The sequence below is a fragment of the Cnephaeus nilssonii genome (assembly GCF_951640355.1).
Source record: "Cnephaeus nilssonii genome assembly, chromosome: 3".
NCBI lineage: Eukaryota > Metazoa > Chordata > Mammalia > Chiroptera > Vespertilionidae > Cnephaeus > Cnephaeus nilssonii.
The window spans coordinates 58282510-58296001 of record NC_137074.1 but is presented as its reverse complement, the minus strand read 5'-3'; the positions used below and the strand labels follow the sequence as shown (position 1 = coordinate 58296001).

The 13492-nt window shown below is 39.0% G+C and overlaps 1 protein-coding gene across 1 annotated transcript in view; it reads left to right on the top strand.

The window, feature by feature from the left end:
• Nucleotides 1-13492, top strand: part of GTF2E1 (general transcription factor IIE subunit 1) — a 48334-nt gene that overhangs the window by 20389 nt on the left and 14453 nt on the right. Inside the window, exons 3-4 of the mRNA XM_079766102.1 lie at nt 9741-9942; nt 12283-12524. Coding sequence (XP_079622228.1) covers nt 9741-9942; nt 12283-12524 — 444 coding nt within the window. The remainder of the gene's footprint in view (nt 1-9740; nt 9943-12282; nt 12525-13492) is intronic.

Genomic DNA, 13492 nt, shown 5'->3' with positions numbered 1-13492 from the left:
GCTTGCCTTTTTTCATGCTGTTTCCTTTTGCCCAAATGTCTCTATAACTGGTCCTTTACGTCTTTGCTTATTCATTGCTATATCAGAGAAGGCTGTCCCTGCGTTTCCTATGTATGGGGTGGGGCAAAAGTAGGTTTATAGTTGTTTGGAAAATAATACAATAATTTGTAAATTATTGAGTCAGAAAGATTTGTACTTGAATCCAGGCTTAGTGATTTTTGTTTTTAAGTTATGACCTAGTAAACGTAACCTTTCTGAGTCTTTATTCCCTCTTATGTTAGATTTGGATAATACTATTGACATAGACTTGATGAACAAATGATAATATTTGTGAAATAGCCTTCTTAGTTGTCTTGTGGTTTGTGAATGTAAATGATCAAACAAATATGTTATCATTGAACTGTTTCTTTTTTCTTCTCTTAATCCTATCATTTGTCAAGTTTTGCATAAAGAATCTTTGTAGCCTTCATTTTCTCCCTGCTGCCACATGCTTGGATGTAGCTTGTACATTCTCCTTGGTTTGGATTTGCTGTTTCCAGTTTTTGCCTACTTTTTTATGTATGGGAAGCGGGAGACCACAAAGAGCTGTGAGCTTCAGTTTCAGTGTCTTCTCTCATGCTTGAGTAGTATATTCTGTGCATACTACTTAGTGCAAAGTGATCCAGTTACAAGAAGAGTGGGGCTATTTATCATAGTGATTACTTAACAGCAGCTCTCCACCAAGGGTATACATTAGAATTCCTTGTGGAACTTTTAAAATTTATATTCCTGGGCCCCACTCCAGACTTACTGAATCAGCATCTCTGGGGTGGGGCCTGGGTATTAATTAAAAATTTCACTGGTGATTTTTATGAAAACACTCAGTTAAGAACTTCCAGTTGACTTATTGGAAGACCATTTCAAGCCATTAAGGCAAATCACTGTTTATAAATATTAGTTTTTGTTTTTTAAAAATATGTTTTTATTGATTTCATAGAGAAGTAGGGAGAGGGAGAGAGGGATTGAGCTTGCAACCCAGGCATGTGCCTTGATTGGAATCGAACCTCCACCTCCTGGTTTATGGGTCAATGCTCAACCACTGAGCCACACCAGCCCGGCTATAAATATTAGTTTTGATGACTTCATATTCTTTCCCAAAATACTTCAATCACTTTTCCATTACTAAAGAATAAAATCAAAATGAAGTTTGGCATTTAAGACCCATTTATATTTATGGCCACTGTATTTTAATCTTTTTAATTCTGTTTTCACCATTCTTTTTGATGACTATATTCCTAGTAGACTGAAATTGCAGGTTAGCATTATTTTCAACTACCTACTTCTCTTATGATGATCTAGAATGTCCCGTTCTCTTCCCCATGTCCTTGATCTCTAACAACTACTTTTCTTCTAAAGTCTACCTCAAAAGGCACACTTTCTCCATAAATCATCTTTACTGCTAGAAGTCATATTCCTTCTTTTAACTCCAGAATATTTATGTGCTTTATTTTTTCACTGATCCCATATCATGTTTATCTCCAGATACCTTTCATCTCTATTAAACTTGAAGTTTCTTGATGACAGAGTCTATTTGTGTTCTACCATCACTCACTCAGTAGAATGGTACTTTGTACATAGTGTGTGCAAAGTTCCCCACCCCCACCTCTGATTTGGGAAAAGCTTATTTGCATTTTAAAAAATATATTTTATTGATTTTTACAGAGAGGAAGGGAGAGGGATAGAGAGTTAGAAACATCGATGAGAGAGAAACATCAATCAGCTGCCTCCTGCACACCCCCCACTGGGGATGTGCCCGCAACCAAGGTACATGCCCTTGACCGGAATCGAACCTAGGTCCCTTCAGTCCGCAGGCCGACGCTCTATCCCCTAAGCCAAACTGGTTAGGGCTGCATTTTTTAATGTTTAGTGAAATTTATAAAAATGCTGCTGGTATGTTAAGCTAGTCTTAAGTCATTTTCCAGAAAAATAATAGAATTTATTATTTTTCTTCTTAGACCTGGCTTTTGACAGGCTGCTTCTTGTTTACAACTTGTATTTTGTGATAAGTATAGGATTCAGAGATGTCAGGTTAGCTTTTCTTCTTGTATTGTTTGCCGGACATGATAATTGTTGGGAAACAGACAGTTCTCCATGGGTCTCTCATATGTTATACATGTCTTGTAAGTAGAGGTACTGTCTGCCTTTTTTCTGGACTACCTTTTTCAACGATATTTATATAGTGAGCAGCCTTGGAAGATACAGATATTGTTTCCAAAGCAAAGGGCAAGCTTGCTTTCTGTTCAGTATAATAAAAATAGACTTCCCCCACATATGAAAAGGTGCTCAACATCACTAATCATCAGAGAAATGCAAATTAAAACCACAATGAGATATTACCTCACACCAGAGTGGCTGTCATCAATAAATCAACAAACAACAAGTGTTGGCTAGGATGTGGAGAAAAGGGAACACTCATGCACTGTTGGTAGAAATGCAAATTAGTACAGCCACTATGGAAAACAGTATTGAGGTTCCTCATAAAATTAAAAATGGAACTGCTTTATGACCCAGCAATTATACTTCTAGGTATATATCAAAGAATTCCAAAACACTAATTCTAAAAGACATAATGCACCCTATATTTATATTCATTGTAGTGTTATTTACACTAGCCAAGATATGGAAGCAACCCAAGTGCCCATCAGTAGATGAGTCAATAAAAAAGTGGTGTTACATATATATATAATGGAATATTACTTGGCCATAAAAAAGAATGAAATCTGCCCAGCTGACATGCTCAGTGGTTGAGCATCAACCTATGAACCAGGAGGTCACCATTCGATTCCCAGTCAGGGCACATGCCTGGGTTGAGAGCTCGATCCCCAGTGTGGGGCGTGCAGGAGGCAGCCAATCAATGATTCTCTCTCATAATTGATGTTTCTATCGCTCACTCCCTTACTCTCTGAAATCAATAAATTTTTTTTTTTTTAAAGAGTGAAATCTTACTACTTGTGACAGCATGGATGGACCTAGAGGGTATTATGCTAAATGAAATAAATTAAACATAGAAAGACAAATACCATATGACCTCACTTATATGCAGACTTTAAAGAACAAAATGAATGAACCAACAAAACAGAAACAGCCTCATAGATACAGAGAACAAACAGGGTTGCCAGAGGGGAAGGAGTTTGGAGGATTGGGTGAAAAAAATAATGGATTAAGAAGTACAAATTGGCAGTTACAAAACAGTCATGGGCATGTACAGTTTAGAGAATATAGTCAACTAGATGCCCGGTGCATGAAATTCGTGCAAGTGTAGGCCTTCTCAGCCCTGGTGCCTGCTGGCTGCCTCGATCCCTTGCATCCACAGCCGCGGCTTCTTCTGGAAGGGCATCCGGATGGTTGTTCCACCTTTCGGTCGATTTGCATATTATGCTTTTATTATTATAGACTAGAGGCCTGGTACATGAAAATTCATGCACTGGAGGGAGGGTCCCTCAGCCTGGCCTGCCCCCCTCACAGTCCGGGAGCCCTCAGGGGCAGGAGGGGACCCGGCGGTCAGGGGAAGGCGACGCCCTATCACACTTCTGCTGCTGCCACTGCAGGCAGTGCAAGCCTCGGTCGGCCCTGGTTACCTGAGCCTCGGGCAGCCCTGGGGAGCTGAGGGAACTGGGGGACTCCGGAGGCAGGCGTGCGGAGCGGACAGGCCTGCCTCGGGGCGGGCCTAGCCTTGCCACGCACCTGCCGCCCCGGTGGGGCTGAGGGGCCTGGGCGCTGCCATCTTGTGGCTGTGGGCACTACCATCTTTGAGGGTGGGGCAGTCAATTAGCATATTCCCTCCTTATTGGCTGGGGGCGCCACCATCTTTGAGGGTAGGGCAGTCAATTAGCATATTCCCTCCTTATTGGCTGGGGGCACTGCCATCTGAGGGCGGGGCAGTCAGTTAGCATATTCCCTCCTTATTGGCTGTGGGCACCGCCATCTTTGTGATGGCGTGAGGGTCAATTAGCATATTCCCTCTTTATTAGATAGGATAATATTGTATTACCTATGTATGCTGCCCTGTGGGTACTTGAAATATTGTGGGATCACTTTGTAAATTGTATGATACTCTCACCATTATGCTGTATTGCATATTAATGTCAACTGTAACTGAAAAATAAAATAAAAATGTAATAGTCTTTCTTCAGAGAATGTTTGCTCAGTTCAGCATAGTAAAGATAACATCACCCTTCAGAGCAAAGGACAGGCATGTTTATGCTCATTATAAAGAGTTGGGTTCCTTAACCTCAGGGTTTCTCTTTTGCAACATAACGCACTGCATATACAATTGTTACCTGGCTCTCTCTGTGTCACCCTATGGGAATTGGGGGCTTACAGGACTGTCACAAAACTGACTACTGCTACTGCCCTGATTAATAAAGTTCTTCGTCTCTGACCTGGGAGTTCTGTGTCTTTCTCCAACATCCATGAAACTGGTAGGATAATTTGTTAGCTTATAAGTAGGATAAAATCTTAGATTATTCACAGTAATATGTAAGCCACTCTTTTTAGAACTGAAAACGAGCCCTTCAACAAGTAACTCCTGGTAAATCTTCATCTAAATTAAACCCAAATCTGGAAAGTTACCTGGGTGAAGCTAGAATTCAGGTCTCTTATGACTATATACTATGATCTCCCCCCCCCCCCCCCCCGCTATTTTTTCCCCACAAACCAAATTTATTCAAGTTAAAGAACTGTTATTCTGAGATTGCCCTTCTATCAGATGATGATGTTAACAGTGATCTCTTTTTCCCCCCAAAATAAAAGCATTGCTATTTTATGTGGATGAGCAACACTGACTAGCGCATTTATTTATTTAAAGCTGAAGTTTTGAATGTATCGTGCCTTCAAAAGAGAAATAGGGTATTTGGGAGGACTTTTAAAGTTGGTATAGTGTAATACTTTTAATGATAAATAATTGGATAAATAATAAAACATAACATGTTTGATAGTGATAAATGTTAAGGAAAAGGGAAGGACAGGACAGTATTGAAATTTTAGGTAATGTTGGTTAGGGAAGGCCTCACTGACGTTACCTTTGAGTAAAGAACTGAACTAAGTAGGGAGACCTGCCACTCACCTATCTGGAGGAAAAGCATTCTGGGCAGAGGAAACAGCAAGTACAAAGGCTCTGTAGCAAAGTGTGCCTGGTGCAAGACTTTGAGGAGCTCAGTTTGTAATGCTCTGAAGACATAGGTTGAGAGGATTATAGTGTTGCCCTTTGTTTTAGCTGTCTCTCTATGCTTCAGTTGGAGCACTTGCTTTTATACTTATACTTGAGGCCCAGTGCACAGATTCATGCACTGGTGGGGTCCCTCGGCCTGGCTTGTGCCCTCTTGCAATCTGACACCCCTCAGGGGCTGTTGGACTGCTAGTTTTGGCCCGATCCCTGTAGGCCAGGCCAAGGGACCCCGCCGGTGCACGAATCCATGCACCGGGCCTCTAGTATGCATACAAGATCTTTGGTTAATCTCTTCCCACCCTCTCCCCTCCCCGCTTCCCTCTGAGATTCATCAGTCTGTGACATGTTTCCATGCCTATGTGTTGAGTGTCTACCCCCTGGTGGTTAATGCACATCATAGCTACTGGTTGAATGATTGGATGGTCGCTTAAGCTTTCAGATACAGATATAGATATAGATAGATATAGATATAGATGTAGATGTAGATATAGATATTAGTTACTTCTTCACTTGTGGAATAGGGTTTCTTTCTTTAAAATTTTGAAAACTACTGAATTACATAACTTTTTTGCAGTATTCTCTAGTTTTCATTGACAGTCTTTATAAGTGCCCATCTTTCAACATTTAATGTAAGTCCCACATCAGCATTTTTTTTCTTTTTAATTCAGCAGGTATTTGAAAATGGATTTAGACCTTATTTTATATGATTTATTTTTTAACTCCCACATGGATTCTATTCTATTTTTGTTGAAGCAAAGAAGCTGAGGTAACCTGGAATAGTTAGAAAATCATCTAAGATAGCATACCAACTAAAACCTCTCTAGCCAAGGTCACTAATACCCTTTGTTACTAAATATAGAAGCTAGTTTTCCATTCTTTTTACCTTGAGAAATTAACACCAAACCATTTCTCCCTTGAAATACCATCCTATCCCTCTGGTTGTACCATTTCTCTCTTAAGGATTCTTCTTTCCTTGGGTTTATGTCTTGACTGACTATGCTTCTCACTCTCCTTAATCTTTGATATTCTCATCTACTTTATGATTTCAGTTACCACCTATATGTTGTTGATTCTCATATCAGAATTTCTAGTCTACATCTCACGTTTGAGCTTTGAGCAGTTGTAATAAGGTGGCTTGTAACTTATCCATTATGATGACCAATTGGTAACAAAGACTCAGATATTTAAAGTAAGTTTACATCTTTTCACCACAAAGAAAAAAGAACTTATTCTTCCTGTCTTTATTTTGGTAAATATTATGCTTGTCCAGTTGATTAAACTAGAATTTTTATATTGATGCCCACTAGTTAAACACCATCAGTAACACACCCCATAGGTAAACAAAGTTGGGTATATTGATGTTTTCTGCAACATGGGAAGTCACGTGCCATGAGGAACTATGGACTGTCATAGTAAGAATGCACTGGATGGAGAATTGGGGCTTTTGTTAGGTAATCTTGGGGAGGATTCAGGGAAGGTTTGGGTTTGGTCTGGATTGGGTATTGTCAAGAAGTGGGAATCCTCTATAATAAAAGGCTAATATGCAAGTTGTCATCACGCCCTCACGTGTAACGACCGATCAGCGGGAGGCTGCGTGCGCAGCAGGCATGCGTGGGTGGGTGGGGCTGTGTGTGTGACCGGTCACCAGGAGATGCATGGAGCACCTCTTGGTCCCTCCCTCCCTCGCCACCCCCCTCCCTTGGGCGGCAGCGGCAGCTCCCTGCCAGCTCCCTCGAGCACCGGCGGCTCGCTCCCGCCTCCCGTGGAAGTGGCAGGCAGCCTACTGCGCATGATTTTGCGCACTGGGCCACTAGTAGTTCTATAATTGGGTATCTTTTTTTTTTTTTTTTAAAGATATGTTTTAATTGATTTCAGAGAGAGGAAGGGAGAAGGAGAAAGAGATAGAAACATCAATGATGAGAATCATTGATCAGCTGCTTCCTGCACGCCCCCTACTGAGGATGAAGCCCGCAACCCGGGCATCCTAGGCATGTGTCCTTACCGGGAATGGAACTGTGACCTCCTGTTTCATAGATTGGTGCTCAACCACTGAGACACACTGGCCGGGCTATGATTTGGTATCTTAATAAGTCTTGTCTAGAAGATGAGAAGAACAGGGTCAGGTTAAAACTGTAACTGGTAAAGAAGCAATAGTCCCGGTTAACTGATATTTTTCTGTGTGTTTGTATGATTGGACAGAGACCTTGCTTTTGTCTGTACTCTTACTCAAACAGACTTGGCTCTGCACCATGGTCACAGTGGACCTTCCTTATCTGATATTGGTGATCTGTGAGATTCTGTTTGATAGAAATACATCAGAGCCTAACTGAGTGCTAGGCAATCTCCTAGCTGTGAAAGGTTGCTTTTCTCTGTCACTTATTTGGAAGAGGTATAAAAGATTAGGTACCATTTGGTCAGCAGCAAGATGGATGAAGAATGTTTTAGACAGGATATATGAACAAAGAATTTATATGGTATTGAGTGCTTATATGTGAGAAGCAGTAAAAAAGCTTATTCTACTTGAAATATATCAGTACTAGTAAGCTCCAGTGTTGTGTTCAGATAGAGATGCCTAGTTTGTTTATTCCTTACCAGGGAAGGAGGGTTAGAAGGTAGAGTTATGTATCAATCACATATGGAACTTTGTAAAGCAAAACGTTTGCATACTTACAATGTGCCAGGCACTAAGTACTTGTATGGTCTCTTAATCCATACTCTGGTAAATTGGAATAGAAGTGAATGATGCATATCTCTGATGTTGGGAATAAGAACCAAACTAGAGATCCGATTGAGGCTAGTGGTGTAGACTGTAATGTTTAAGAGTGTGAGTTTCAGCAAAATAGTTCGGGTTTGAATCCTGCCCCCTCCTCACAATTATTAGTTTTATAACCTTGAGCAAGCTACTTAACCCCTTAGATCCTATGTCTTTTACAAACTTAAATGTGCAATAATTATACCAGTCTCAGAGGATTGGCAATACTTGGTAAGCACTCAGTATTCAACAGTTGCTGTTCTTTTCTCTTCTTTTCTTTCCTTTCCTTTTGAATGAAAAAAAGAAGTCAAAAGTTTATTCTACTTAGTATAAGAATTTTTACATTAAATATATAGTAATTCATTTATCAGAAAATGATACCAGGAACTATGAGAAGTAGTTGCATTACACAATGACTATGACTAGAAAATCTCAAATGCAACTAAGCAGCTATGCTATATATATGGTATATAGCTCTTGTTCTGGGCTAACGTGCATTTCAGTTTAATATAGAACTGCATTATGGGTGTTAGAAAGGCAACAATAGTTATATTTTGGCTCCTAGATGCTTAAGTTAAGGCAGCAGTTCAAGCATATTAAGTGAAGGCAGTTAAAATTTAATGATAATTAATATAACTTGCATACACTGTTTAATATTTCCTTATGTACTTTTCTTTTACTGGCTATGTGACTTTGGACAAATCACAAAACTCCTCAGAGCCTCAGTTCTGACATAACTTTGCAGGATTGACATAAGGATTAAAAAGTATATGTGGAAGCATTTTAGAAACAGAAAGTACTATAAAATATAATAAATATTAATGTCTAGTATGTTGTCTTTTAAGTATTTGAATTTACTTGACAGGTAAAGGACTATGGTTGGGTTGTGATGTTTTGTGCCAAATTATACAGGATCTTGAATGTTAGGATGAGAAATTTAGATTTCATGCTGTGGACTTTAGACATTCAGCTGTCAGACAGACTTTAGATCAGGGCAATGAGATGGCAAAAATGGTGGCATAGAAAACATGGAAATGGAGGAGAACCTAGAGGTCCAACGACCAGATTTAGGAAACTGTTTCAAGCTAAATAATGGTGGTTTTGATTAGTGACACTCTAATAGAAGTGAAAAATCTTAAGATATTCCTAGGGAATTAGTGCAATTTAGGTACAAGTTGAATGTGAGGGATAAAGAAATATGAACAATAAAGGCTTCTTGAACTTTAATTTTGGAGATGATTGGTTAAATTTGTTTAGGTATAAATGGTTAATAAATTTGAAGAAATAGCCACGTGACAGTGTACAAGATGACTAGAGACTTGGTTTCAGGTATTTATTTGGCTTTCTCCATAATGTAGGCCCAAATGTGTAATGTGTGAAAAGAAGGCTTTTGGGAAAAGGTACAGTTTCACTGGTAAACTGTAAAAAAAATTTGGTTTTAAGTTAAAATAAGTTTGTTAGAAATATGATTAAAATCTGTTTGCTAGGCTGCAATCAGGGGTTAGAAATTAATTTGAAATGCATCAAAAATGAGAGATGAATCGAAATGCAATATGTTAAGTATAGCAGAATGTTGATTCTAGAATCTCAATGGTGGGCACGTGGATATTCATTTTAAAACTCAACTTTTCTGTATGTTTTAAAAGTTTTTTGTTTGTTTGTTTGTTATTTAAAAGTTTTAATAATAACCTGTTAGAGGAGGAGTGGAGATATAAACAGTTTTCTAAAGGCTAGTCTTGAGAATTTCTCTTCCCTGACCTGAGACTTTTGTTTTCTCTGTAGGAACTTTCCGCTGCACTTTTTGCAATACAGAGGTAGAAGAAGATGAATCAGCAATGCCCAAAAAAGATGCACGCACACTTTTGGCAAGGTTTAATGAACAAATTGAGCCCATTTATGCTTTGCTTCGGGAAACAGAGGATGTGAATTTGGCCTATGAAATACTTGAGCCAGAACCCACAGAAATACCAGCCCTGAAACAGAGGTGAGTATAGTCCCTGTGCTCTTACCAGTAACACTTTAAGCTTGCTCTTGTTTTAACTACCTGTACTTTGAAGAGAAAGAGTGGGTAACTAATTTACTAGGAGACTAAAGATTAGTGTTTCATAGATTCTAAGCTCTGCCACACTTGTCTTATTAACTTGTGCCTGTGATGAAGTTTGTTTGTAGTGAATACAGAAAAGTGTGGGCCTTAGGCAAAAATCTTTAAATAGTCAAGTTTGATTCTACTACTCACTCTGCTTATTAGGCCTGCCGCAACTCGGGCAATTGTCAGCTAATCCTAAATTGGTAGTGCCTCTTGGGGATATTTGAATTTTCCAAGTTCTGAAGGCTGAAGTTCTTTAAGGAATACAGCTTTCACTTTTTTGTTTTTGAAGCACATTAACCACACCTTTCTTGACTGCCTTAGTTTTCAGTGCAACTTCCTTGAAAGTGAAGTAAAATAGGTGTTTCCTGTGAGTTAGTACTTCTTACTATGGCTTCCTATTCTTTTGAGTGTCCTAATTGAATTGTAGATTCAACCTTAGTTTTGCCATGCCATAAAAAGTGGCTTATATTCTTTGAAAAGCATACTAGTAAAAGGGAATAGGGTCAGCGAGTGTTCTCCTATGCTACCTCTTTTCTTTTTCCTCCTAGTGTTACACTAAGAGGAAAAAGGAAAGAGCTTAGCATTTACTGTATACCCTTTCATAGGACACATTAGTCCAAGTTGTAACTGCAGTTTTTAAGAACACAATATAATACTATCTATGAATCATTCTTGTGTTTCCTCTTCTAACTATAGCTATTTTCCTGTTTATCAAGATGTTCCCTGGGTACAGTAATATTCATTCACCATCACCAATGGCATCCTACCTCTAATGTTCCCCACTCACCACTGTCCACCTCCCATTCCAGATCTTTATTTAGATATCCCTTGCTTCATGCCAGAGACAAGTCTGAGTGGTGGTGATGCCAGAGGCCCTAGCAACTCACTGTATCAAATAACCTGGCTTCTCATTAGGAATGTTGATGACTACAGGGATGAAAAAGAATCAGGAAATAGAGCAAATAAACTGATCAAGAAAGAACCTATCCAACAGCCTGGTCACTAGGGAATAAAGGGTGAAATGGAGACAGGCAAAAGAGATAGAATGGGGTACCTGGAGGTACTAAGAACTAAGTTAAAGAGAAAGACCATTGGAGTGAGCTTACAAGGTGTTAACCTGGCTGAGATGGCCTTGCCAAGCATTTGACAAGCTCCACTGCCTGGGTATAACATCCTGGAAGTGGTATTGATTTAGCCTTTCTATACTAAAGGATTTGTTTCAGAACATAACAGATCTGCAATAGCCATCCTACCCCAAATTCAAGAAAAGGAACCAGTAGAGTGGAAAGGGAGTTCAGAGATGACAGTGATTCACTGATGATTTTTTAAAAAAATAAGTGGCATGATTGTTAGTTTGGTTACTGATCTGTAACCAATTAAATTCTAGCTTATCCCCAGATCAGGAGCCAGAAGCTGCCTCTGCAGAATTAGTAGACTTAACCCAAGAGCTGATGGACAGTTCCAGCTTTTCAGCAAGTCTTTCTTAAGTGGAATTCCTTGCCCGTAGCCTCTCCCTTTCCATCATCTCTTATTTAACACTCACCTTAAAGATCTTTAAAATTTTAGTTTGAAATAATATTCCTCCCACACTCCCGAGCAAGAGTTATGTCTTTTAAAAGTTCTAAAATTTCTTAAATAATGTAAAAAGATTTAAAACTGAATTGTCAATTTTGTCATCTTTAAGGAAAAATAGTGAATGGCTCGTGAGAGAGGGAAGTGTTAGAAGACATAAAGACAAGTGAAGAAGTATTGCTTACGCTCAAATTGAGACAGGACTCCACACAAAACAACAGTCCAGGTTCCATGGAAATATTTAGAGAAAAATGGAAGGGAAGTAAAGGAAAAACATGGGGCCAAAAGAATCAGTCAGATATGGAGAAAGATACATGAAAGACATACCTGGGAGAGATTTTTGCCAGATTAGTGTCTTTAAGTGGATTATGTCATCATAACATTCTTCCCTTTTCCTAAGTAGACTTATTGCAACATCATTCATATACCCCAGATTAACCTAGAGTTTGAAGAACTTAAATGTAAATATGATGTGTTCTTATATGCAGCTTTCACCCATGCAGCTTTCACCCTGAGATATAAATGAGGTTTCTCAGCATTGTTAAAGCTTGTATACATGACTGCTAGATAGTATTTTCTCAGTAACCACCCAGGCAGCTGCCCTCCTTTTCCAACACCAAGACTTGAATATTTTTCTTCCTGTCCTCTAATCTTTTCATTCAGCAAAGACCGTGCAGCAGCTACTGCTGGAGCTGCTGGCCTGGCAAGTGGGCACCACCGGGAAGCATGGGCTACCAAAGGTCCCTCCTATGAGGACTTATATACTCAGAATGTTGTCATTAACATGGATGACCAAGAAGATCTTCATCGAGCCTCACTGGAGGGGAAATCTGCCAAAGAGAGACCCATTTGGTTGAGAGAAAGCACTGTCCAAGGAGCATATGGTTCTGAAGAGATGAAGGAAGGTAAGAGAAGTCATTAAAATTATGTCTTGGGTTCAGTTGGAAATGAGTTTGACTTAGTGGGGAAATTGCCTGGGCAATTCTTAGTTTTATTGGTAATCCACTATATCTGTGTTCCAAAACAATTGCATTGTAACAGGAAGTAAGAAATTGAGCAATAAGCATTAAAATCAAATAATATACTTGCATTTTCCTTCAACTTAGTTGAAGAAACAAATAGACAGCTTTTAAGTCTATCTATCTATCTATCTATCTATCTATCTATCTATCTATCTATCATCTATCTATCTATCTTTTTAATTGAGGTAAAATTGGAATATAGCATTATATATTTCAGGTGTACAACATTATAATTCTACATCTGCACTACAAAGTGATCATCACCAAAGTCTAGTTACCATTCTTCACCATACAATTGAACCTCCTTTACCCATTTTGCTCACCCCCTAACCTCCTTCCTCTCTGGTAACCACTAATCTCTATATCTATGAGTTTGTTTTTGTTTTGTTTGTTCTTTTTTTTTTTTAAAGATTTCTCATATGAATGAAATCATACATTATTTGTCTTTCTCCATCTGACTCATTTTACTTAGCATAATACCCTCATGGTCCATTCATGTTGTTGCAGATGGCAAGATTTCATTCTTTTTTTATGGCTGAGTAGTATTCCATTATGTATATATACCACATCTCTTTCTCCATTCATCCATTGATGGACACTTAGATTGTCTTCATTTCTTAGCTATTATAAATAATGCTGCAGTGGACATAGGGGTGCATATGTCTTTTTGAATTAATATTTTTGTATTCTTTGGATAAATACCCAGAGTGGAATAGCTAATATATGGTAGTCCTATTCCTAATTTTTTGAGGACTCTCCATACTGTTTTCCATAGTGGCTACACCAGTTTACCTACAATATACAGCAAGCATGTCAGAATCACGGCGGCCCGCCTGCCGTGAATTTGACAT